Genomic DNA, 26,299 nt, shown 5'->3' with positions numbered 1-26,299 from the left:
TTACAAAGAATCATCAACATTTTCTCCCGAGGTCAGACTGTTTAACTGCACTGGGATAGTGCCTCGGGATAGATAACTGACCTTCATTTATAACAAAGATGTCAACTTCTAACTGTTCTGCAACCCGCCAGGTCTGAGCATGATCTCTTGAGTAAAAGCAACCAAGCAGACCCACATTAGAAGCATTAGTTACAGTTACAGCTTCTTCCTCAGTCCAATATTTGAGAACTGGTGCCAAAGGCCCAGATGTTTCTTCCTGTGTACAATGCATTTATGGTGTGACTTTAGAAAGAAGAGTTGGTTCAAAGGTTGTTGCTCCAGAAATATGTTGCTTTCCCCCAGTCATGATACTAGCACCACAAGACACTGCATCACTTATCTGACTTTCCACCTTTTGTACTGCACTTTCATGATTAAGCAAACTTCTGTCGTCCTCTCGCCAAATGCATTTCCAACAAGCAAGTCTCTCTGCATGGCCTTCACCATCTTCTCAATAAAAATATCGTAGATTCCCTCCTGCACCACGTTTGTCCAGAGTTTCAGAACTTGGAGGCCATGGCACCAGCACTCTCGAAAACAATGAATGGAGCCCGTCCACCCAATTTCATTGAAGTTTTCGTCACAGTGTCAGATGCCTGACATAGAAGGATCTTTCTAGTAGCTGTGAAACCAGTAAAACAGATTGCTGTGAGAAGAGAATCTGTACAAAGCACCTCTCATACAGCAGTCATTTTGGTCTTGGAAGATAGGATTACATTGAAAACTCCAGCTCTGACAAAGAGTCATCTCGACTCGAAACGTCAGCTTACTGTCTTTCCATGGATGCTGTCTGACCCTCTGCAACCTCCAGCATTTGTTGTTTTCAGTGTAGGAATCCCAGCCAGATTGGCAAGCTCTGCCAGTGCCAAAACAGACAGAGGAATATCTTGAGCTGGTTTCACAACCATGGTGCAACCTGTTGCCAAGGCTGGCCCAGACTTTTGTGTCAGCAGCATGGCATTAGCAAAATTCCAAGGAGTTATAACAGCCACTACTCCTTTCAGCTGCTTCAGAGTTAGGATCCTATAGTCAGGGGAAGCAGTGGGAACAACATCTCCATACACTTGATGGGTTTCTTCTGAAAACCACTTCAAGAATGATACACAGTTTCACCTTAAGGCCACATGCGGCCTTCTAGGCCATTGTGTGTGGCCTTTTGAATGAATCCAAATTTTGCAGAACAAATCTTTTATTTTTTATTAATATGTTTTGTTGTCCTTTATTATTTTTATTTTAATCTTAAAATGAATGTATGTAAAATACCAGAGAGTAAAAGAAAATTCAACGAAATAATCCTCACAGACAATTAGAAAATTGGTAAGTCATAACGGCTATTTCGGCACCTGCTATGCTCATCATTTAGTTATAATGCAACTCTAGAATGTACGTTATCTTCCCCGCCTGACTGGCACCACTTTTCAACCACTTATTGCTGCGAATCTACATTCTCCTACTTAACCAAAATCAAGACGCCCTTAAGGTCACAAATGACGGATACCCATCTAGAGGATCTGCTAAAACTGCAGACCTCCATTGTGCAACCAAATATTCAAATGCTTTCCATAAGACCATAAGACATAGGAGTGGAAGTAAGGCCATTCGGCCTATCGAGTCCACTCCGCCATTCAATCATGGCTGATGGGCACCTCAACTCCATTTACCTGCATTCTCCCCACAGCCCTTAATTCCTTGTGACATCAAGAATTTACCGATCTCTGCCTTGAAGACATTTAGTGTCCCAGCCTCCACTGCACTCTGCGACAATGAATTCCACAGGCCCACCGCTCTCTGGCTGAAGAAATGTCTCCGCATTTCTGTTCTGAATTTACCCCCTCTAATTCTAAGGCTGTGTCCACGGGTCCTAGTCTCTTCCCCGAACTGAAACAATTTCCTAGCGTCCACCCTTTCCAAGCCATGTATTATCTTGTAAGTTTCTATTAATCTCCCCTTAATCTTCTAAACTCCAATGAATACAATCCCAGGATCCTCAGCTGTTCCTCGTATGTTAGACCTACCATTCCAGGGATCATCTGTGTGAATCTCCACTGGACACGCTCCAGTGCCAGTATGTCCTTCCTGAGATGTGGGGACCAAAACTGGACACAGTACTCCAAATGGGGCCTAACCAGGTCTTTATAAAGTCTCAGTAGCACAACGGTGCTTTTATATTCCAACCCTCTTGAGATAAATGACAACATTGCATTCGCTTTCTTAATCACGGACTCAACCTGCATGTTTACCTTTAGAGAATCCTCGACTAGCATTCCCAGATCCCTTTGTACTTTGGCTTTACGAATTTTCTCACCGTTTAGAAAGTAGTCCATGCTTGTATTCTTTTTTCCAAAGTGCAAGACCTCGCATTTGCTCACATTGAATTCCATCAGCCATTTCCTGGACCACTCTCCTAAACTGTCTAGATCCTTCTGCAGCTTCCCCACTTCCTCAGTACTACCTGCCTGTCCACCTAACTTCGTATCATCGGCAAACTTCGCTAGAATGCCCCCAGTCCCTTCATCCAGATCATTAATATATAACGGGAACACCTGCGACCCCAACACTGAACCCTGCGGGACACCGCTTGTCACCGGCTGCCATTCCGAAAAAGAACCTTTTATCCCAACTCCCTGCCTTCTGTCAGACAGCCAATCCTCAATCCTCGAACACCATGGGCCCTCACCTTGCTCAGCAGCCTCCCGTATGGCATCTTATCAAAGGCCTTTTGGAAGTCTAGATAAACCACATCCACTGGGTTTCCCTGGTCTAACCTACTTGTCACCTCTTCAAAGAATTCCAACAGGTTTGTCAGGCACAACCTCCCCTTACTAAATCCATGTTGACTTGTTCTAATCCGACCCTGCTCTTCCAAGAATTTAGAAACCTCATCCTTAATGATGGATTCTAGAATTTTACCAACAACCGAGGTTAGGCTAATTGGCCTATAATTTTCCATCTTTTGTCTTGATCCTTTCTTGAACAAGGGGGTTACAACAGTGATCTTCCAATCATCCGGGACCTTCCCTGACTCCAGTGGCTTTTGAAAGATCTCAACCAATGCCTCCGCTATTTCCTCAGCCACCTCCCTCAGAACTCTAGGATGTAGCCCATCGGAGCCAGGAGATTTATCAATTTTAAGACCTTTTAGCTTTTCTAGCACTTTCTCTTTTGTAATGGCAACCATACTCAACTCAGCCCCCTGACTCCCTTTAATTGTTGGGATATTACTCATGTCTTCCACTGTGAAGACTGACGCAAAGTACTCCTGCTATTTCCTTATCTCTCATCATGAGGCTTCCAGCACCAGTTTGAAGTGACCCAATGTCTACTTTTGCCTGTCGTTTGTTTCTTATGTATTGAAAGAAACTTTTACTATCATTTCTAATATTACTGGCTAGCCTACCTTCATATTTGATCCTCTCCTTCCTTATTTCTCTCTTTGTTATCCTCTGTTTGTTTTTGTAGCCTTCCCAATCTTCTGATTTCCCAGTGCTCTTGGCCACTTTATAGGATCTTTATTTTTCTTTAATACACTTCCTGACTTGCTTTGTCAGCCATGGCTGTCTAATCCCTCCCCGGATAATCTTTCTTTTCTTGGGGATGAACCTCTGTACAGTGCCCTCAATTATACCCACAAACTCCTGCCATTTTTGCTCTCCTGTCTTCCCCGCTAGGCTCTGCTTCCAGTCTATTTTCATCATTCCTCTCTCATGCCCTCATAATTACCTTTGTTTAACTGTAACACCATTACATCCGATTTTGCCTTCTCTCTTTCAAACTGCAGACTGAACTCTACCATATTATGATCGCTGCTTCCTAAGTGTTCCCTTACTTTAAGATTTTTTATAAAGTCTGGTTCATTACATAGCACTAGGTCCAGAGTAGCCTACTCCCTTGTGGGCTCCATGACAAGCTGTTCCAAAAAGCCATCCTGTAAGCAAAAAAAGCAGTCACAACAAAGTCATTAAAAGGTTAGTTCACTTTAGAATTAACATTTTTTGAAGTTAGTACATAGTAGTTAGATTTTTCTAAAATAATGTGAATTTTGAAGAATATATAATTGAAGTTTCTTGGATGCGGCCTTGTTAGATTACAACTAACATAATGCGGCCTTCCAACATGAAAAGGTTCCCCACCTCTGACCTAAGGCTTTCTTTAGTAGTTTTCCATTTTCTGCAACAATTAGTCTTGCAAGCTCACCTTTGTTTTTCAGCACGAAGTCTTATCATTTTCTTCATAAATTGCTTCACTCCTTGTTGGTCGCCCCTCTCCAAGCTGCTAAGCTGCTGTGGGCTATTCTCAGCGCCTCCTGTGACACACAGTCTGCCACCTCGACCAGAGGCTGCCTGGTGGCTGGGTCCTCCACCGGGAACAGCACTACATCATTGGCCTGCAGCCAATGGTTGCCAATGTAGGCCTTGATGCGGAGCAGCCCGGAGCCCAGCCATCAAGTTACACCACATGCCTGAGAGGGGTTTGTACAGGGCCTTGGTGAGACCACAACTGGAGTATTGTGTGCAGTTTTAGTGTCCTTACCTGAGGAAGGATGTTCTGGAGGGAGCACAATGAAGCTTTACCAGATTGATTCTGGATTGATTACGACTATATTCACTATATTTTGAAGATCAGGGGGATCTCACAGAAAACTATAACATTCTAACAGGACAAGATGGAATAAATTCAGTAAGAATGTTCTTCATGACCTGGGAGTCCAGGTCAGGGGTCACAGTATAAGGATACAGAGAAGAACTGAGATGGAGACATTTCTTCACCCAGAGAGTGGTGAGCCTCTGGAAATCTCTGCCACAGAAAGTGGTTGAGGACAGAACATTGAAGTTTAAAGGTAAAAACAATGACTGCTGTGCTCAGCACCACTAATCCAGTATTGAAGTTTAAAGGCCAGCCTTCCAAACTGAAATACTCCTCAACTTGGGCGTCCCAGCTCTGGGGCAAAGAGTGTGACAAACATTTCAAAAGTACTCCATTGGCTGTAAGATACTTTGAAGTGATTTGTACAAAGAACTTGCATTGATTTTGCACCTTTCACAAACCAGGAGCTCCCGGGAGTATTGTGATGTTCACAACATCCAGGGACAATCCAGTGCGGGGGTTGCTTGACATTTGAAAATAAATGTACCGAACAGCATGCATCTTGTGGTGTGGTAAATGCGTGCCTTTTTTGACTGGTTACAATTCCCAGCTTCTGATTTAAATGATGACCTGCAGCCCTGTTTACAGGAAATATCAGATTTCCTTTTTCACGTGAGGATGAAGGACTGCCTAAGATTCGCGTCAGTCACCCGGAAATAGCGTTGAAGCGTGAAAGAAAAAGGAAAAGATTTATCTTTCCCAAAGTGAGTATATTTTTAAAATTATGTTGTCTACTCTGTTAGACCAGACTACTCTTCGTTATATCGAAGGAGTGTTGCGATTTTGATTTGTATACTTCGAAACAGACTTAACAAAATGAATTCACAATTTTCTGGTATTTTGCCAGTGTTGATAAAATACACAATCATCTTCTGTTTAACCATAAAAAAACAATCCTGAAATTCTGAAACCAAAGCAACAAATTCCAGAAAGTGAGGCAGATTCTACATGGAGAGCACATCTACAGATGAAGTCTATACTTCTCTGCAATGTTATCGGCATTTTAGTTTTTTTCTCTTAGAAACCTTGACAATACTTGACTGCCTTTATCCACAAAAAAAGCAAAAGTTCCAAAGTAGTCCATTTCTGAAGACGGGTACTGGATTCAAAACGTTAACTTCGTTTCTCTCTCCAAAGATGCTGTCCGGTCCGCTAAGTTCACAGTGAGGAAGCCGGCCATTCAGCCCATTGAGTCCACACCGATTCTCCGAAGAGCATCTCACCCAGACCTACCATCACCACCTCCCCCACATCACCCTACATATCCCATGGCCAATCCACCTAGCCAATACGTTTGGATTGGACGAGGAAACTCACACAGACCCTCTCCTGAGGCTGAAATCGAACAGGGTCCCTGGTGCTGTGACGCAGCAGGGCTAACCATTGAACCACTGTGCACTTGAAAGTTTCGCCAGCAATTTCTCTTTTTGTTTATTCCAGAATAACTATTTAGTTGTGATTTTTTTTAAAGACATTCTGATGATGCGAAAAAGCAATTTCAAAGGCAAGATTTTATTGCAGTGGAGACGTCTGATTTTCTGAGCACAACTTAAACATATGACTCAACGTGAAGTCCCAGAGCAGCTAAAGGCCACTTACTTAACAGTCTTTCAATATTTTTTGCTGTCATTGTTATCCATTCAAATGTTTTGAACTGTTTAGAACTCTGTGGGAAGCCAAGGAAGTGATTGCAGGGTCTCTTGCTGAGATATTTGTACTATCAATAGTCACAGGTGAGGTGCCGGAAGACTGGAGGTTGGCTAACGTGGTGCCACTGTTTAAGAAGGGTGGTAAAGACAAGCCAGGGAACTATAGACCAGTGAGCCTGACCTCGGTGGTGGGCAGGTTGTTGGAGGGAATCCTGATGGACAGTATGTACATGTATTTGGAAAGGCAAGGACTGATTAGGGATAGTCAACATGGCTTTATGTGTGTGAAATCATGTCTCACAAACTTGATTGAGTTTTTTGAAGGAGTAACAGGATTGATGATGGCAGAGCAATAGACATGATCTACATGGACTTCAGTAAGGCGTTCAACAAGGTTCCCCAAGGGAGACTGATTAGCAAGGTTAGATCTCACATGGAATACAGGGAGAACTGTATTTGGATACAGAACTGGTTCAAAGGTAGAAGAGAGAGGGTGGTGATGGAGTGTTGTTTTTCAAACTGGAGGCCTGTGACCAGTGGAGTGCCGAAAATGTGTTGCTGGAAAAGCGCAGCAGATCAGGCAGCATCCAAGGAACAGGGGAATCGACGTTTCGGGCATAAGCCCTTCTTCAGGAGTGCCAGTGGAGTGCCACAAGGATTGATACGGAGTCCACTATTTTTCATCATTTATATATATGATTTGGATGCGAGCATAAGAGGTACAGTTAGTAAGTTTGCTGATAACGCTAAAATTGGAGGTGTAGTGGACAGAGAAGAAGGTTACCTCAGATTACAACGGGATCTTGATCAGATGGGCCAATAGGCTAAGAAGTGGCAGATGGAGTTTAATTTAGATAAATGTGAGGTGCTGCATTTTGGGAAAGCAAATCTTAGCAGGACTTATACACTTAATGGTAAGGACCTAGGGAGTGTTGCTGAACAAAGAGACCTTGGAGTGCAGGTTCATAGCTCCTTGAAAGTGGAGTTGCAGGTAGATACGATAGTGAAGAAGGAGTTTGATATGCTTTCCTCTATTGGTCAGAGTATTGAGTACAGGAGTTGGGAGGTCATCTGGCGGCTGTACAGGACATTGGTTAGACCACTGTTGGAACATTGTGTGCAATTCTGGTCTCCTTCCTATCGGAAAGATGTTGTGAAACTTGAAAGGGTTTAGAAAAGATTTACAAGGATGTTGCCAGGGTTCGAGGATTTTAGGTATAGGGAGAGGTTGCATAGGCTATGGCTGTTTTCCCTGGAGCATAGCAGACTGATGGGTGACATTATAGAGGTTTATAAAATCATGAGGATCATGGATAGGATAAATAGGCAAAAGTCTTTTCCCCGGAGTGAGGGAGTCCAGAACTAGAGGGCATAGGTTTAGTGTGTGAGAGGAAAGATATAAAAGAGACCTAAAGGGCAACTTTTTCACGCAGAGGGTGGTATGTGTATGGAATGAGCTGCCAGACGAAGTGGTTGAGACTGGTACAATTGCAACATTTAAAAGGCATCTGGATGGGTATATGAATAGGAAGGGTTTGGGGGGATATGGGCTGGGTGGTGGAAGGTGGGACTAGATTGGGTTGGGATATCTGGTCGGCATGGACGAGTTAGACGGAAGGGTCTGTTTCTATGCTGAACATCTCTATGACTCAATGTTACTCAAAAAATGATTAAGTATGAGGCAGTGGCTCAGTGGTTAACATTGTTGCTTCACAGTGCCAGGGATCTGCGTTTGATTCCACTCTTTGGTGACTGTGTGGAGTTTGCACATTCTCCCCATGTCTGCACGTGTTTTGTCTGGATGTTTTGGTTTCCTTCCACAGTCCAAAGGGTGTGCAAGTTAGATGGATTGATCATGATAAATTGCCCTGTGGTGTCCAAGAATGCACAGACTTGGTGGCTTAGCCATGGGAATTGCAGGGTTACAGGAATAGGGCAGGGGGTGTAAGTCTGGATGGGAGGCTCATAGGAGGATCAATGTGGACCTAATGGGCTGAATGTCTTGATTGTATGACGATTTAAAGTAAGTGACAGTCTGTGACTCTCACCATCCAGGCTACTGTCAATGGTTTTCCTTCCTGTAAAATTGGAAACAAACTAGATGATGTCAGACCCTGACATGAAAGTCTAAGGGGGGTATGTAGTAGCATCCTCAGGCACCCAACTTGGTCTACATTCTCAAACATCTCTGGCTCCACTCCATGAGCAGCAACTACCTGTACCCTCCACTCACTGAAGTTGGCATCAGAGCAGCCATACCACATCATCGTGGGACACCTCCAACTCACTCACAATTTAACACTTCTAACTGCATTTATCATTGATACCTTCCATTTTAATCATGATTCGGAGATGCCGGTGTTGGACTGGGGTGTACAAAGTTAAAAATCACACAACACCAGGTTATAGTCCAACAGGTTTAATTGGAAGCCCACTCACTTTCGGAGCGTCACTCCTTCAATCCACAATCACCTGATGAAGGAGCGTCGCTCCGAAAGCTAGTGTGCTTCCAATTAAACCTGTTGGATTATAACCTGGTGTTGTGTGATTTTTAACTTTCCATTTTAATGATAGTGCCAGATCACTTGCACACAGGGAAGATACTCACCTCAGCTTATAACTTTCTTAGCACTCACTTACTTTGCACTTATTTGGATGGTCACAACATCTCCACCTTGGCATGCCTTTTTGCTGACTGGTACTTCATTCAGAATGTAAAGGCTCACTCTGCTTGCCTTTTAGTACAGACACTGGATTAGTGGTGCTGGAAGAGCACAGCAGTTCAGGCAGCATCCAACGAGCAGCGAAATCGACGTTTCGGGCAAAAGCCCTTCATCAGGAATAAAGGCAGTGGGCCTGAAGCATGGAGAGATAAGCTAGAGGAGGGTGGGGGTGGGGAGAGAGTAGCATAGAGTACAATGGGTGAGTGGGAGAGGAGATGAAGGTGATAGGTCAAGGAGGAGAGGGTGGAGTGGATAGGTGGAAAAGGAGATAGGCAGGTTTGACAAGTCCGGACAAGTCAAGGAGACAGTGCTGAGCTGGAAGTTTGAAACTAGGATGAGGTGGGGGAAGGGGAAATGAGGAAGCTGTTGAAGTCCACATTGATGCCCTGGGGTTGAAGTGTTCTGAGGCGGAAGATGAGGCGTTCTTCCTCCAGGCGTCTGGTGGTGAGGGAGCGGCGGTGAAGGAGGCCCAGGACTTCCATGTCCTCGGCAGAGTGGGAGGGGGAGTTGAAATGTTGGGCCACGGGGCGGTTTGGTTGATTGGTGCGGGTGTCTCGGAGATGTTCCCTAAAGCGCTCTGCTAGGAGGTGCCCAGTCTCCCCAATGTAGAGGAGACCACATCGGGAGCAACGGATACAATAAATGATATTGGTGGATGTGCAGGTAAAACTTTGATGGATGTGGAAGGATCCTTTAGGGCCTTGGATAGAGGTGAGGGAGGAGGTGTGGGCGCAGGTTTTACTGTTCCTGCGGTGGCAGGGGAAAGTGCCAGAATGGGAGGCCTTGTTATGGTTGGAGGGGTGGGGTCTGAGGGCGGAGGTGCGGGATGTGGATGAGATGCATTGGAGGGCATTCCCTTCCCACATGGGAAGGGAAATTGCGGTCTCTAAAGAAGGAGGCCATCTGGTGTGTTCTGTGGTGGAACTGGTCCTCCTGGGAGCAGGTATGGCGGAGGCGGAGGAATTGGGAACACAGGATGTCATTTTTGCAAGAGATAGGGTGGGAAGAGGTGTAATCCAGGTAGTTGTGGGAGTTGGTGGGTTTGTAAAAAATGTCAGTGTTCTAGGTAGCTGTGGGAGTACTGCTGTGGCAGGGAAGCCGAAGAAGTCAGTTGTGATGACCAGGAGCAGCACGCTGGACTGCAATGGAGACAGTACGTTTTGATGAGAGAGCAATGCCTAGATGAGAACATGTGATAAATGATTGCATTACAACTCGGGACATTTAACAAACCGCCTGACAATGTAGTGGAGAGGTCGAGGGAGATGATGGCAAGGCAGAATTGAATGTTGTCACTGTAAATCGGGAAAGACATGTCATGTCTAATGAACCACGGCGTGGGTGGGGCCATGGGGATTGTGATTTACAAATGCTATTTCAACCAGCCTCCGACATTCTACCCTCTGAAAACGCGAGACTATCCAAAACATTATTCACACTGAGTTCCATTCCTCTCGAACCCCTGTGCTCACCTATACTGGCTGTCAACTTTGATTTTAAAATTTTCCACCTTATTTCAGTTTCACCCACAGCCTTGCCCCTCCATATTAATGTAAATTTTTGCAACACCACAAACGTCCAAGGTACCTCTGTTCATCTAGTTCTGGTAATTCCAGTATCCCTGGTTTTAATTACTCTGCACATGGTAATTGCACAATCAGCTGCTTCAGTCCTAAACACTGCAATTCTCTACTAAACCTTTCTGCATCTACTTTTTAAATTCTTTTTGTTCCATTAATATCCTAACTAGAACTGCCTCTTTGGCCGAATCTTCGCTAATCTCTGCTTATTTGGACAGGTGTCAAATGTTGCTTCGTAATGTTCCTGTGAAGTGTACTGGCAAACTTTATTACTGAAAAAAAGACAGACTTTGTTAAAGCCTTCTGTCCTGTTCTCATTCGGACACTTTGCCGGAAATACCAAATAAAGGGCAAAAATATTACCGCGTGTGAGGAGAGTTCTGATTGGTAGATGTGTGATAGTTAACTGTCGGTAATTATTAAACACTCAAATAAAACCAAAATATTATGGATGCTGCAAGTCTGAAACAAAAACATAAAATGCTGGAGAAACTCAGCAGGTCTGGCAGCATCTGAAGAGTGAGAAACAGCGTGAACAATATGCCTGTATATTTGGTGCTGATATGGACCACAATCCCCACTCACTCTTTACTTTGCCTTCCTCATGTTAGAGTGCTGAAAATTTGCAAGAATGTTATTACTTAATATAAAGTTGCATTTTCAGCTTTATGTACAATCATCTGCAAATAGTCATGTCACTTCTTGACTGCTGCTTTCAGACTGAAGAATGAAGCTCTTGATACTTGGGGCCACAGGACAAACAGGCCAGTTATTAGTGAGACAAGCACTAGATCAGGGCCATGTGGTGAAGGCTGTTGTAAGAACTCCCAGCAAGCTGACCATTCAGCATGACAACCTGAAGGTAATTACTGGCAACATAGATTTACGTTGAGTCTTGCAATGAAGAACATTTATTTTAAAAGATTCCCAAGAGACAATTATTCTAAATTGATAATTCTATTGCATTTCTATTTCTAAGTAAGATGATAATTTAGACCCAAAATAAACTGTTCCTTGAAACTTATTTCCTTCCCTCAGGTGGTGAAAGCAAATATCTTCTCAGCTGAAAGCCTTGTGGAGCACTTCAATGAACAGGATGCCATCATGTCCTGTCTTGGATTCCCAATGAGCATATTTTCTGATGTTACAGGATATACAGAATCAATAGAAGCTGTAGCTCTTGCTATGCGTGAAGCAAAAGTGACACGACTTATAGCAATGACATCCTGGTACACGAAACGTGAGTCCATCTTTGACTATAATAATGTTTCTAATCGAAACTGCTTTGTCAGGAAGTAACTAATAACGAATGTAACTCAAGGAATTTACAGTGGAAATATAAAAATAACAATGCATGACTTAAAAGTGGGGACCACAGTGTTCTGGTTCAGTTATACGCAAACTGCATCACCTGGAGGCTACATTTAGCCTTGACTCCTCACTCACAAATGTGGGAAATGAACTAGTATGTGATAGATTTTTTTCATTTATACGAAGTTATTTATTGGAAAATCCTTAGTTACAGTACTTACTGTGGAGAGGAAAGACTGGAACACATGGACTATTGATGATTATGCTGAGAAACAGTTTAGAATTATTAGTTTTGAGAACGTGTAACCTTGTGTGTGTGAACATAATTGAAGATTTAGAGCCAGAGAAAGTTGTGAATTAATGCAGCATGTATTATGTTACATGGATTTTCTTTAATTTGTTCCTTTTGATATTCGACTCATGGGTAAGGTGTTTCATTTTATCAGTCTTTGTCAGATATTTTAATGTGTTGAACATAGTATATCAGTTACATTGCACCAGAACATTCAAAGTAGCTGGTGAAGGAAATAGTAATTCCTCAAAGGCTTTTTTGAGAAAAAGGAATCAAAATCCTCAAAAGGTGAGTTATTAATTATCAAAATATTTTTTCAGCTGTAGAGTACAAAAATAGTATCATCTTTGAAATTAAGATAGAATACTTCTAAGATAGAAAAAGAAGTGATAACTGTTCAGCTAATTAAACTTAGAGTGGATAAATGTATTGAATTCAGAGATTAGAAGTACAATTTTAAAATTTGTGGAGAACATCATCGTGGTGTTGTATACTTAATAAGGAGGAAAACTGACAAATTATAAAATAATTCAAATGTGCAGAATGGGTGAGTAATTAGGAAATCCGTTTAAGTGTAGCTACAATGTTGTATTTTTGAATAAGGGGGCAAAATATTTCTTGAATAAGAAGGATCCAAATGGATAGGAAAGCAAAGGGTGTGCAGAAAGACAAAATGTTGGAAGTAGCAACATGGCTTATAAAGCTGTGAAGAAAGCAAACCATTTCAGAGAGACAGATTGAAACCAGAGGCATTGTGTGGAATCTTGAGGTTGCTTGAGAGGTGGTTGCCATGCAACTTTACTCTAAATTGCTTTGATTCTCCTCTTCAATGTCTGCTTGTATCCAGAAGGTATTCCCAAAGACAGGCTCCCAGCCAAAACCCAAAAAATGTGTGTAAGAATGCAGTCAGCTCTTAATTGTGCACAGAAAAGCAACCTACAGGATGCACAAAGTCCTAGTGCTTTGTTAGCAGTCTAGCAAAGATGTCGGAGGTGGTTTAATAAGAAGTGGCTATAACAGATTGCCATCTAATCTCCTGTTACAGAGCCACAAAGCTCAAATAGGTACAGTTATGTCCAAAAATATTCTGCTGAAGGGATTTCCTTCAAAACTGATGGGCGTAACCATTCTGAGCCTTCATTTTAGTAAACACTTGAAAGACTTTTGAGATGACCTCATGCTCTCATTCATTATCAACAGCTCAGATCACTCTTATGGAGCTGCAATTCTTGACAGTCCTCTCATTAGAACTTCCTAGTCCTTGTCCATTAATTAATTGGTTGACCCTCCCCCCCCCCCATTAGATCAGACAAGTGGGCACTCCTTCAACACAAACACGTTCAGGACATGCAAGTAATCTGGATGTCTGAATCTTTTAAAAATGGAAACTCCATCCATTATCTCAGATGTGTATCATATCTTGGTTAGACCACACACAAAAATCAGGAAAGTGGTTGTAGAGATGAGGAACTTCAATTACAAAGATTGATTGTGGAAATTAGGACTGTTTTCGTTGGAGAATGGAAGGTTAGGTTTAGTGGAAAGGATCAGGGTATTCAAAATAATGACCAAGTCTGGACAGAATGGATAGGGTGAAATTGTTCTTGCTTGTAAAGAGATTGAAAACAAGAGGGCACAGATTTAAATAATAGATGAAAGAAAGAATGGCACAATGTAAATTGCTCATTTGTGAGTTGGTGTAAACACAGTGGTTGAATGGTCTCCTCAGACTCTGTAATAATTTTGACTTGTAAAGAACAATCTTTTATGATGAAAGGATACAGAAATGCTATGCAAAAGTGCTAAAAAGATTCATAAGGGTTACTCCAGTACTGAGAGTATGTCATTATCAGAAAAGCCTGCAAATGTAGAGGCTCCTTTCTGTATCCTTTACAATAGTGAAAAGATTTGATCAGGTAGCTATGGAGACAGTGTTTCCACATGAACTAAGGGTATAGGGTGTAGGTTTGCTCGCTGAGCTGTAGGTTTGATATCCAGACGTTTCATTACCTGGCTAGGTAACATCATCAGTGGGGACCTCCAAGTGACGCAAAGCTGTTGTCTCCTGCTTTCTATTTATACATTTGTCCTGGATGGGGTTCCTGGGGTTTGTGGTGATGTCATTTCCTGTTCGTTTTCTGAGGGGTTGATAGATGGTATCTAGATCTATGTGTTTGTTTATGGCGTTGTGGCTGGAGTGCCAGGCCTCTAGGAATTCTCTGGCGTGTCTTTGCTTAGCCTGTCCCAGGATAGATGTTATTCCTGATGAAGGGCTTTTGCCCAAAACGTCGATTTTACTGCTCCTCGGATGCTGCCTGAACTGCTGTGTTCTTCCAGCACCACTAATCCAGAACCAGGATAGATGTGTCGTCCCAGTCAAAATGGTGTTTTTTTTCCTCCATGTGTAGGGCTACGAGGGAGAGAGGGTCGTGTCTTTTTGTGGCTAGCTGGTGTTCTTTTATCCTGGTGGCTAGCTTTCTCCCTGTTTGTCCTACGTAGTGTTTCTGGCAGTCTTTGCATGGAATTTTGTAGACGACAAACCTTGTAGACAAACCTTGCAAAAATGAACTAAGGGATTTAAATGTAATATAGTGACCAATAAATCCTACAGGGAATTCAGATGAAACAATTTCACACAAAGGTAGTAAGGATGTGGAAGTTCTACTACAAGGAGTACTTGACCTGAAAATAGAGATGCATTTCAGACAAAACTAGATAAGTAGGAAAGAAATAGAATATACTGATTGGGTTAGATGAAGATAAGTTGTAGAAGATTCATCTGGGGCATAAATTCTGGCATGGATCAATTACACCGAATGCCATTTTCAGTCTGTAGACTGTATATAATTCCACATCAAGGATTCTTATAGTGCAGTTGGGAGTGTCCCTACCTTTGGCCCAGAAGGAAGCCCCACCTGCTCCAGAGGTGTGTCAAAACATGTCTGAACAGGTTGATTTAAAAATACCTAAAACCCTATTTGACTTAAAAGGAGATGATGTTCAATTCAAGCAGAGCTCACCTGGTTCTGCCAGCAGGAGATCCAATTGATTTGCTGATCAGAATAAATGCCTTCAGTATATTAATGCTAACAGGCAGATCACTAATCAATGGAGAAGGGCATCAGAACTACTGTGGTATTTCCTGTTCTACCAGGACTACCAGAGGCTATGAACATGGAGAATCCTTAGTGTAAGTCACTTCTTTTATAACCAGAAGGGTGAAAATAATCTCAAAGGGAAAAATCAAGTGTCAGTTGTGAGTGTTTTGCTGAACATTTTCTCCAATGTCTTTTTTTTTGCACATTTATGATATTTTTAAGATTAAAGAATAGATTATTTTCCTCACCCAGTCAGATTATCAGCTGTATCAGCAGTAGCTTTTCGAAAGTGCACACCTTCTGGAGGGAAAGATATTTTAAGTGAGAACATTTCAACTGCTGTGTGAATTCCATGCATAACAGAAAATTCACAAATGCTGCAAGCTGCAGTAGAAACAGAAAACCTTTGCACTACAAAGTGAATTTGTGAAAAGATATTTTTAAAATTTCTGCTTTTTAAAAGATGAAAGTTATTTAACACTTCAGTTGGAATTCACGAGAACTGTTCTAATGAAGTGTTGTGCTGAAAGAATTGACTTTTTTTCTTTCTCTGAGGTTACTGCTAGTATTTAGCATGCTGGCTTTAGCATTTTCTGTTATCGTAGATATTGTTACAGTAAGATGCCTCTGATAAACCCCCCCCTTGGTTTATTACACTATAGGAGTGACTATAGTTCAAAGTAAACTGGGCTTTATTAACTACAAAGTGTTTTGTCCTCTGGTTAGGAAAGGTGCCACACAGACTAAAATGTTATTTTCCTACTTTTCTACTTAAGTTCTATTTCCATATTCTTTCTCAATACTCAATAGACTTCTTTGTCAGCAGTTATGTAACACCCTCAAGTTGTTTCTTTATGATTTCATAAACAAATGGAACACAGTCAACCACTGAAATATTTACAATGGCCTTTATGATTCTAAATGGAGGCTTCATGTACTTAGAAATGTTTTTTTACAATCAAAGTTAATTTTTATGATCGCACAAAAGGGCGTCATATAACTGAGAGGTAAGCCTCAATTTCTATTCTAGAATTGGATGCACAGACGCAGGAGAAATCCAGCTCAGCAAACCCAACTTATTTAAGAAGAGGTTTTCTGCACTTTCACAATCAGTCTTGGGGAGAGAGATGGATTGGGAGTCAGTTAAGGCAATTCAGCAACATTGGGAGAAGCTTCTAGTTCCTTTGGTGGGCTGGGTGAAGAACCCTCCTATGGATTCTGACACTGTCTTCTAAGTATAAAACTGACGATGAAAACATGAAACACCCTACCTGTTCTCACCCGGTCAGTCATCATGCCATGTCCATGCCAGTTAATGCACTGCCCCCACATCATCCATACCAACTTATCCTGCAGACACCCTTATAACGCCTTTACCTAGTCGTCCCCATGGCCTTATGTAACCCTCACACCATCTTAGTGTCAACTTATTATTCCCCCACCCCACCAATGCAACACCATGTTCTGCCCATCCCTTTCTATGCCAACTCACCTTGTATCCACCATGGGCATTCTGACAGAAAACCAAGTAATCTGTCTACTGATGATGTCGCTATTAAAGAAAACACACTCTGTTAGAAAAGAAATGCAAGACATTGAAATTCCTTCAGCGAATTCCATCCGTGTTCAGTGTTTATGTAAACGTACACTTCACTTTAGTCCATTCTATAAACAACTTGAGCTGTTCATCAAAATGCTCACTTGATAGGCACTTCCTCCTGAAAATTATGGTTGGGAAATTTATAATTTAACAAATCCTAAAGTTGTTTATGTCAACAGGAATACTGAAACACACTATACTGTCCTTTCTAATCTCCATATTTTGTTTTGATGGCTACTTCACAGCTTTGGCAATTACTTGTTAGATTTGGTTGTCCCAATCATCAGCAAAGTGATGGAAAGTTTGCCGACAATGCTTTTAGGTGGCACATATTTAGCAATACTGCACACCGATGCTCAGTTTGGGTTCTGCCATGAACATTCACGTCTTGATTTCATTACAGTCTTGTTACAAACATGGACAAAAGAGTTGACTACCAGAGGTCATTGACATCCAGGTTGCATTTGACCAGGTGTGGCATCAAGGGTTCTTAGCAAAACTGGAGTCAATGGTAATCGAGAGATAGCTCTGTGCAGGTTGTAGTCAGACTGAGCACAATGTGAGAGAATTGCGGTTTATGGAGGTTACCAGCTCCAGAACATTATCGCAGTAGTTCCCCAGCTTAGATATTTTTAATCAACTCACTCAGACATACTGTGGCACATCTCTCAAACAGGTAGGACTTAGACCCAGGCCTTCAGGCCCAGAGATAGGGACTCTTTCACTGCACCACAATAACCCGATTCCTCAGGATAGATGTTTTTAATCAACCTATTCAGAGATGTTATTACACTTTCATGGAGCAGGTGAGACTTGAAGCTAGACCATCAACCCAGAGGGGTTCCTTGGGGTAGATATTTTCTAATTAACCTGACCAGAGGCGGTATTACACAGATCTGGTGAAACTGAGACATGAACTAAGCCTCCTGGGCCGGTGGTAGGGATGCTACCACTGTCCCAGAAGAGCCCTAACTCCTCAAGGTGGTGTCCTAGGCCTGACTATTTTCTGCTGCCTCATTAACTTTCCATCCATTGTAAGTTCAGAAATGGGATGTTTCCTGGTGATTTCTCAGTGTTCAACACCATTTAGTATTCCTCAAGAACTGAAGCAGTACATGTCAAATGCAGCAAGAGACTATACTCTGGCTGAAAAGAGGCAAGAAACATTCACAATTCACAACACATACACAAATTCCAGAAAGAGACAACGTAAGCACTGCCCTTTGACATTCAGTAGCATTATCATAACTGAATCCCGTACTGCCAACATAGTGGAGATTACCGTTGACCAGAAACTGAACTGCACTAGCTGCATACATACAATGTCCATGATAGCAGATCAGAGGTTAGTAACTTGCCTCCTAACTCCCATTAGCCTGTCCATAATGAACAAGCGCAAGTCAGAAATGTGATTGAATACATCCGGTTGCCTGGATGAGTTCAGCTCCAACAACATACAAGAAGATTGACACCTTGCAGGATAAGGCAAAAGCGAGGACTGCAGATGCTGGAGATCAGAGTCTAGATTAGAGTGGTGCTGGAAAAGAACAGCCTGTCAAGCAGCGTCCGAGGAGCAGAAAAATTTATGTTTTGGGCAAAAGTCCTTCATCAGGACTAAAGAAGGGCTTTTGCCCAAAATGTCAATTTTCCTGCTCCTCTAATGCTGCCTGACTGGCTGTGCTTTTTCAGCACCACTTTAAAACAGACCTTGCAGGATAAAGCAGCCCATTTGTTTATTTGTAAATGTGATGCCATTCAGTCACAGCTCCACCGACCCTACGTACGACCAGTGTGTACCATTTACAAGATGCACTGCAAAAATTGGGCTGAACCTTCCTAATCCATGACCGCCACCATCGAGAAGGACAAGGACATGTAGGAACACCACCACCTGCAAGTTCCTCTCCAAGCCATCTACCTACCTGATTAGGAATTTTATTGACGTTCCATCAGTGTCATTGGGTCAAAATCATGGAATTTCCTCCTCAGCAGAATTGTGGGTCTACCTATAGCACATGGACTGTAGTGGTTCACGAAAGAAGCTCACCACCACTTTCTCAAGAGCAACTAAGGTTGGACAATAAATCCTGGCCAGCCAGCAATAGCCTACATCTCATGAGTGAATTTTTTAAGAAGTACATTTTTTGTAGCTAACAACTAGGTGGACACAACTTGCACCAATGTTGCAACTTGCAAACGTATAAAATTGGCATCTAATCAATATCCTTCTGGTATTAAAGCATTATACTTATTTTGAAGCTGAAACTGCTCAGGAGGCTTCCTGGACAATTCGGTGGGTCTTGATTCCCCTCATCCGCAAATTGCTGATCAACATGGACGAGATGGAGAATTATCTGAACAATGACTGCCAAGACCTCAGGTGGACTGTAGTGAGACCACCAGGACTTCAGAATGCACCAAAAACAGGTTAAAATGTTGCTTTACAATTCTACCTCCCTATATTCTGTACACCGAGAGTTTCCTGTAATAAAAAAATAATTCCTTCTCCAGGGATGGTGAACCTGATACAAGTTTATATTATTTTGAGTATTTAAACATAAAACATTGAAGTTGTGCTTTTGAGATGATGTAGTCCACAGATCGGTTCCTAGATTTGAAAGGACCAGCGATACAGTTCTTCTCGAACTGCTGTGTAAAACTTCAATGTTGGCAATTTTGTTTTAAAGGGAGTGTATGGAATTAGGGTGGCACGGTGGCTCAGTGGTTAGCACTGCTGTGTCACAGCACCAGGGACCTGGGTTCGATTTCAGCCTCTAGCGACTATCTGTGTGGAGTTTGCACATTCTCCCCGTATCTACGTGGGTTTCCTTCAGGTGCTCCAGTTTCCGCCAACAGTCCAAAAATGTGGATAAAAGCAAATTATTGCGGATGCTGGAAAATCTCAGCAGGTCTGGCAGCATCTGTAAGGAGAGAAAAGAGCTGACGTTTCGAGTCTAACTGACCCTTTGTCAAAGCTAAAAAAAGGGAGAAATAGGGAGGTATTTATACTAGGCTGAGAGAAGGCTCCAGAAGCAAAGGTAGCAATAAAGAGGTGATAATGACAGTACAGAGGTGTTAGATGTGATGTGAGAAATTAGGAGCTGTGAATGACCAAGGCTGAAGCCACAGGGCTCTCGACAGCTTGCGGTCCATCTCCTGCGCCACGACCCTCACCCCCTCCCTCCCCTCCCAGAACAAGGATAGGGTCCCTCTTGTTCTCACCTTTCACCCCACAAGCAAAGAATAATCCGCCGCCATTTTCGCCAACTCCAACACGACATCACCACTAAACACATCTTCCCTTCCCTCCCCATGTCTGCATTCCGCAGAGATCGTTCCCTCTGGGACAATCTAGTCCACTCCTCCATCACATCTAACACCTCTCCCATCACACACGGCACCTTCCCATGCAATCGCAGAAGGTGCAACACCTGCCCCTTTACCTCTTCCATGCTCACCATCCAAGGCCCCAAACACACATTTCAGATTAAGTAACGTTTCACTTGTACCTCTTTCAATTTGGTTTATTGCATTTGTTGCTCCCAATGTGGTCTCCTCTACATCGGAGAGACAAAACGCCAACTGGGTGATTGCTTTGCTGAGCACCTTCGGTCTGTACACAATCAGGTCCTTGGATCTTCCCGTGGCTTGCCACTTCAACACACAATCCTACTCACATGCCCACATGTCTGTCCTTGGCCTGCTGCAATGTTCCAGTGAAGCTCAACACAAACTGGAGGAACAGCATCTCATCTTCCAACTAGGCACATTACAGCTTGCCGGTCTCAACAATGAATTCAACAACTTCAGATGATTATTCTACCTCGACCCCTCTGCTTTCATTCTGTTCTGTAATTTTATTTCATTTATTTTATTTGTTTATTTTTTCACTATTCTATACCTCTTATTTCTTGATTATCTCTGTCTCTCTTTCTCTCGCTCCCCACTCTCTCATCACCTTTTTCCTCTCCTCTTCCCCCTTTGCTACCCTTCTCCCTTGTTTTCCATTTTGCCTCTGCTTCTCCCATCCCCCACATATTTTGTCACATAGCACTGGCTTTAGCCTTGGTCATTCACAGCTCCTAATTTCCCTATAATCTCTCTATGCACTGTCGTTATCACCTCTTTATTGCTACCTTTGCATCTGGAGCCATGATTCATGTTCTCTCAGCCTAATATAAGTACCTCCCTATTTCTCCCTTTTTTAGGCTTTGACAAAGGGTCATTTAGACTTGAAACGTCAGCTCTTTTCTCTCTTTACAGGTGCTGCCAGACCTGCTGAGATTTTCCAGCATTTTCTCTTTTGAGTCCAAAAATGTACATGTTAGGTGAATTGGCCATGCTAAATTGTCCATAGCATTTAGGGACGTGTAGGTTAGGTGCAGTAGTCTAGGGAAATTTAGAGTAGTAGGGGAATGGATCTGGATGGGATACTCTTCGGAGGGTCGCTGTGGACTTGTTGGGCCAAATGACCTGTTTGCACACTGTAGTGATTCTAGCTTCACTTCGGCTGCTTCTACCTCTTCTCACCCCAGAGCATTTACTAATCCCAAGCTAGTTCCTGTTTTTCTTGTGTGTTGTTCCAATTTGATTTTCATTATCCCATGTCTTACTTACTTTTCATTTTCCCACACTTGCCAAGTTTATTCTGATTTGATTTGAAACTGCTCCTGCTTCAATTTGCTTAGAGTAATTTTGTTTTTTTGGTGATGGTGTAAAATGGACAAGAATGATTCAGCAAGCTATTTATGCAGCCTTCCCATGACTTAGATCAACATTTCACCTCTCACTCTAACAGACTGCTCCTGCTCTTTTTTTTCAAACTTTTCTTAGGATCTTTGTCCTGTTCCTTGGCTTTTACTACATCTGTTTTCTCTGTAGGTCTCTATCTGTTCTCAGCTCTGTCCTTCTCACCCTTCTCGTAAAGTGAGCAACAGAAACATCACTTTAGGATAGCACCTAAAATTGTAGAAGAACAAAGTGAAAGAAATTAACCATCAGATTGGCACTGTCTCCCTCCAGCCTTGCTCTCTGACCTCATACAGTGTGGCTTCAACTATTCCCATCCTCCTGCCAACATTCCCCCGCACCCCCAATCCCCAATTCCTCTCTGGATCTGCTCCCAAGACCTACCCCACCCCAAGCCCCCGGACTTTGTCTGATAGCACCACCATGCCTTCACCACCATCTTGCCTCCTTTGCTTTCTAGCATTTCTACCTCCCAACACACGGCTTTGCCACCTGATCTCTTGTTGTCACCTTGAACTCCTGTTGTCTGTTCCTCTTGGTTGCTGTCTACAGCCATCCCAAACTTGCAATGACCTCCTGGGCTTCACTAATGGCAGGCATTGGTAGTGTAGGGAGTCCTGGAACTTCACCTGAAGATTGTACTGACCAACCTCTGCCAGCAGGTGGAAGTATTATAAGGTGAGAGTAATTTTTAATTACTTGTATATATTTCCTAATTGATGTATCTTATTTTGCACATTGTTTCAGTGGGAAATGCTCGATATTGCATGTGAAGATTTTAGTTTGTACTTTTTTTTTCTGGGAAGAAATGTCCAAGAGAATCAAACTCCATTGATACTGTTGATTAGTTTGAGAACCTATGATTCACTTCAAGTCATTTCACTGAAAGAGGTGATTTTCAGGAATGGAGCCAGACTGCTAAATGATAACTTACTGTATCTCGTATTATGGCGTTTCAGGTTTGATCAACTAAAGCTGTGTACCTCAAAACACCTTAATTGACATTATTTTGAATTTCTTGGTTTAAACTAATTTTCATAAAGCTGCAAAAGCTGTATTTGCATTTTGTAAACAGATTTTGTTTTAGAAATCTGACACAATAAAATTTATTGTTCAGATGAGCAATTTTGCATCTTTATCAACTTGACTGATGGAACCAGACTAAAACAAAAGTTTAGTGCTACAATGCATAAAATTTCAGGCTGGCTTATAGTAATTTAAAACTAGTTAAGTTAATTTTAATTAAATTCAATTTACCCAATCATTTTATCTATTGGTGTCTATGGAACCTAAATTGGAATGCACTATAAAATGGGTGACAATTAATTACTGGAGAAACTCTGTAGGTCTGGCAGCATCTGTGCGGAGAAAACAGAGTTAATGTTTCAAGTCCTATGACTCTTCTTCACTGCTAGATGTTGCTGGACGCTGAAACCACTGACGATGTATTGACGATGAATGTGGAATCTCTAGCTTAAGGCTGAATAAGTTCAGGAGCTACTTATTTGGGAAAATATAGTGGGTGTTATTGTTATGAACAGTATGCCAGTTGATAAACTTAAATCTATGCTTAAGATCTGAAGTGCACTGAAAAGGGCCATAACTGCTTTGTTAAAATGTTTCAGCTTTTTGAATATGCAATGGAAAAACATTAGCTGTGACCTTACCAATCTAGAAGATGTGTTTAAGGTGTCTTTTTTGTGTAGAAGCATGTGTCAGATATTTTGGGGGCAAAAAAAGACTTATGCCTGTTGTTTTATGCCACTTTAAATACTGTAGTGTCTTGGAAATTAACGCTTTCCTTGTGGCATTAAGATTAATGGGCTGATAGTTGAGGATATTGATGAATTCTTCTAATGCACCTCCTGTGTGAATTCAAATATGCCATTAATCAACTCAAGTACAAAAAGTATTATCAAGGGACAGCATCACCTAATAAATCAGTGCAGTGCGGTTCTATTCCAGAGGACCCAAAATGGTTCAAAAAAACTCTGTATAAATTGTGGCAGATTAAAACTGGATTGTTGCAGCCCATTTGTGCCTAGTCAGTCAGCTGTGCAATTCCTGATTGCAGCCCTGAGGTCATCAGTGAAGAGCATCTGAGCTGTCAGAACAGGGATTGGAGCTTCTGCCTCTGCTGATCTCACACCCAGTGTACCACATGAAAGTGGCTGCATGCAAGATGAGATACACTCATGCAAAAGTCATAAGACCCCAACTGCCCAACTCCACTTATTCTTTGTTGCAATTTCTTTGTAAGTTTAAATTTTTCGATTCTTTAATAGAATGTGAACACTGCTGGCTAGATCAACATTTATTCCTATTCCTAATTGCCCTGGAGAAGATGGTGGTGAGGCACCTTCTTGAACTGCTGCTGTCCTTAGTGTAAGGGCACAAACTGTGCTGTTAGGAAGTGAGGGCCAGGACTTTTATACAGTGACAGGGAAGGAATAGTGGTGTAGCTCCAAGTCAACATGGTGTATGGCTGGAGGGAACCTTGCAGGTGGTGATGCTTCCTTGTATGTGCTGTGCTTGTCTTTCTAAGTGGCAGATGTGTGTTTGGAAGGTACCTTCAGGAGTGTACCTTTGGAAATGGGAAACACTGCTGCCAATATACATCAGTGGTGGAAGGATTGAAGTTGGTGGAAGAGGGTGCTAACTTAAGCATGCCACTGTGTCCTGGATGGTGTCAAGCTTCTTGAGTATTCTTGGCGCTGCAACCATCCAGGCCAGCATTTAGTGTTCATTCTACTCCCGACTGATGTTTCCTTTAAAATGAATGAGCTTTGTGGTACCAGGAGGCAAGTTACTTGCCGTGTAATTTCCAGTCGTTGATCTAACCTTGTCGCCAAAGTATTATATAGTTCATCCAGTTCAGGTTCTGTTCAAAGGATAATCTTCAGAATATTCATTTCGGGGATTTAGTGATGATCATGCCATTAAATGTCAAAGAAAGTTAGTTAAATTCCCTCTTGTTGGAGATGGCCATTGCCTGTCATGCTTGGTACGAATTGATTACTTACCACTTATCAACCCAAGCATGAATTTTATTCAAGTCATCCTCATTATGGGCATAGACTGCTTTAGTATCTGAGGAGATGTTCACTGACCATCAGCAAATATCTTCACTTCTGACCATGTTTTGGATGGAAGGTTTTATCTTCTGGAAAGTATTGACAAGAACTGAGCTGAAAATAATACATTGTATGTATATATTAATAGTTTATAGTTAACCAATTGTATATACTGCTTCTTTTAGTTATATAAAACAGAGCAATTTTAGGAACCTGTTGTTTTGTTGTTGCCTCTGGATTGTGCAGATTTATTACTTAGTTTCCATTTCAGTGATCCAAAGCTTTTTACCAGCTTTAAACCATATGTGTTATCAACATTTCTTAATTATTTGTTCTTTAATTTTCTGTAGACAAAGAAATATTAACTCATGAAGGGTACTTTGTGCCAGGTCCAGATGGAATTCCCATTGGAAATTCAGTGACACGAGGAGATGTTGCTCGCTTTATGCTGTCACTCATCGAAGAAGATTCGTGGGTTAAGAAGGCAGTAGCCATGATAACAAAATGAAAGAAATATTCCTGCCAATGGAGTGAGAACTTCTTTACTTTACATTATTCCCAATTTTCTAGCCAAATTCTGTAAGAGTGTCGATAGAAACCATGAGAACAAAGAGACAGAGTTGTGGAGTGAGGAAGTAAAGACAAAAAAACAGTGCTACAGTAGAAATGCTGCCAAACAAGCTCCTGGGAATTAAAGGGTAACCCTTACTTGGCTTTGTCTTTCAGCTCTTGTTTATGTATGTAAAGCTAAAAGTTGTAGGATGTCCTTTTGAGTTAACAATGAAAAACAATTCATTTTTCTCAGTTAGGATGTTTCATAGGATTAAATCAGTATGGAATATGTTATTAATAAACCACTAGAATTTGAAAATAGCTTTGATATAAAACAACCTCATGACATTATTTTGAGTAATACATAATACCCATTTAGTCCAGAAACTATGCTACAGAAACAGCACTTATTTGGAAATCTTTTGAACTGATCCAAGCAATTCCCTCAATTGTATTGGATAAGTAAAACAAATTACGATGCAGTATAAATGAAAAATTTTGTGTTTCAGTCAAATATTAATATTTATAGTGCTTTCTGGTTCAAATTGTGGGTTAGGTACTGAACATCATTCTAAATTGCAGAAAGTTCCAAAATACAGAATTGACTTGTTCTCGAAGATTCCAGACTTGAGAGGTTCCAGTGCATAATGTGTTAGTGACATGAATTAAGTTAGTTTATAAACTGGCTGCATGTAGGGGGTCACCATTTAAAAAGCCCAAGTTCATGGTGATGTACACAATGGCTAAATACACCTCCAATGTCTGAATGTATAATCAACATCTCAATCAAAGTGTTTTATGTGAACATGGAGTTATTAATAATTCATAAATGGAAAAAGTACACTTAACACTATGGTTTCTGTTTTTATGCTTTTTCACAAATGTAAACCGTTTTATGCATTCAGTTTGGAAGCATTTTATGCCTGTTATATTTAGTTGTTAAGTCTTTACTTCTGTCATGTTTACTTTTTTCTGCTACAAAATTTGC

General features: G+C 41.7%; 1 protein-coding gene and 1 pseudogene across 1 annotated transcript; one reads left to right on the top strand and one right to left on the bottom strand.

Annotated features, from left to right (window-relative positions):
• Positions 1-13: 13 nt before the first annotated feature.
• Positions 14-8,599, bottom strand: LOC140482914 (succinate-semialdehyde dehydrogenase, mitochondrial-like; annotated as a pseudogene).
• Positions 5,261-26,299, top strand: LOC140454371 (flavin reductase (NADPH)-like). Its single transcript, XM_072549102.1, has 5 exons — positions 5,261-5,387; positions 11,355-11,497; positions 11,674-11,875; positions 19,196-19,363; positions 25,110-26,299. Exons 2-5 carry the CDS (start codon positions 11,363-11,365, stop codon positions 25,265-25,267), a joined length of 663 nt encoding a protein of 220 aa, XP_072405203.1. The 5' UTR covers positions 5,261-5,387; positions 11,355-11,362; the 3' UTR covers positions 25,268-26,299.

This window comes from Chiloscyllium punctatum, chromosome 1 (genome assembly GCF_047496795.1).
Source record: "Chiloscyllium punctatum isolate Juve2018m chromosome 1, sChiPun1.3, whole genome shotgun sequence".
Classification (NCBI taxonomy): domain Eukaryota; kingdom Metazoa; phylum Chordata; class Chondrichthyes; order Orectolobiformes; family Hemiscylliidae; genus Chiloscyllium; species Chiloscyllium punctatum.
Note: the sequence above shows the minus strand (reverse complement) of the source record. Positions and strands in the feature narration are given on the sequence as shown.

What these genes read in the sequence shown, in the direction of transcription:
- LOC140454371 (XM_072549102.1), top strand. Translation starts at nt 11,363, where the DNA reads ATGAAGCTCTTGATACTTGGGGCCACAGGACAAACAGGCCAGTTATTA. An exon ending in GACATCCTGGTACACGAAAC is followed by an intron (nt 11,876 to 19,195) that starts GTGAGTCCATCT and finishes CTTATTTTGAAG; the next exon opens with CTGAAACTGCTCAGGAGGCT. An exon ending in TCAGAATGCACCAAAAACAG is followed by an intron (nt 19,364 to 25,109) that starts GTTAAAATGTTG and finishes AATTTTCTGTAG; the next exon opens with ACAAAGAAATATTAACTCAT.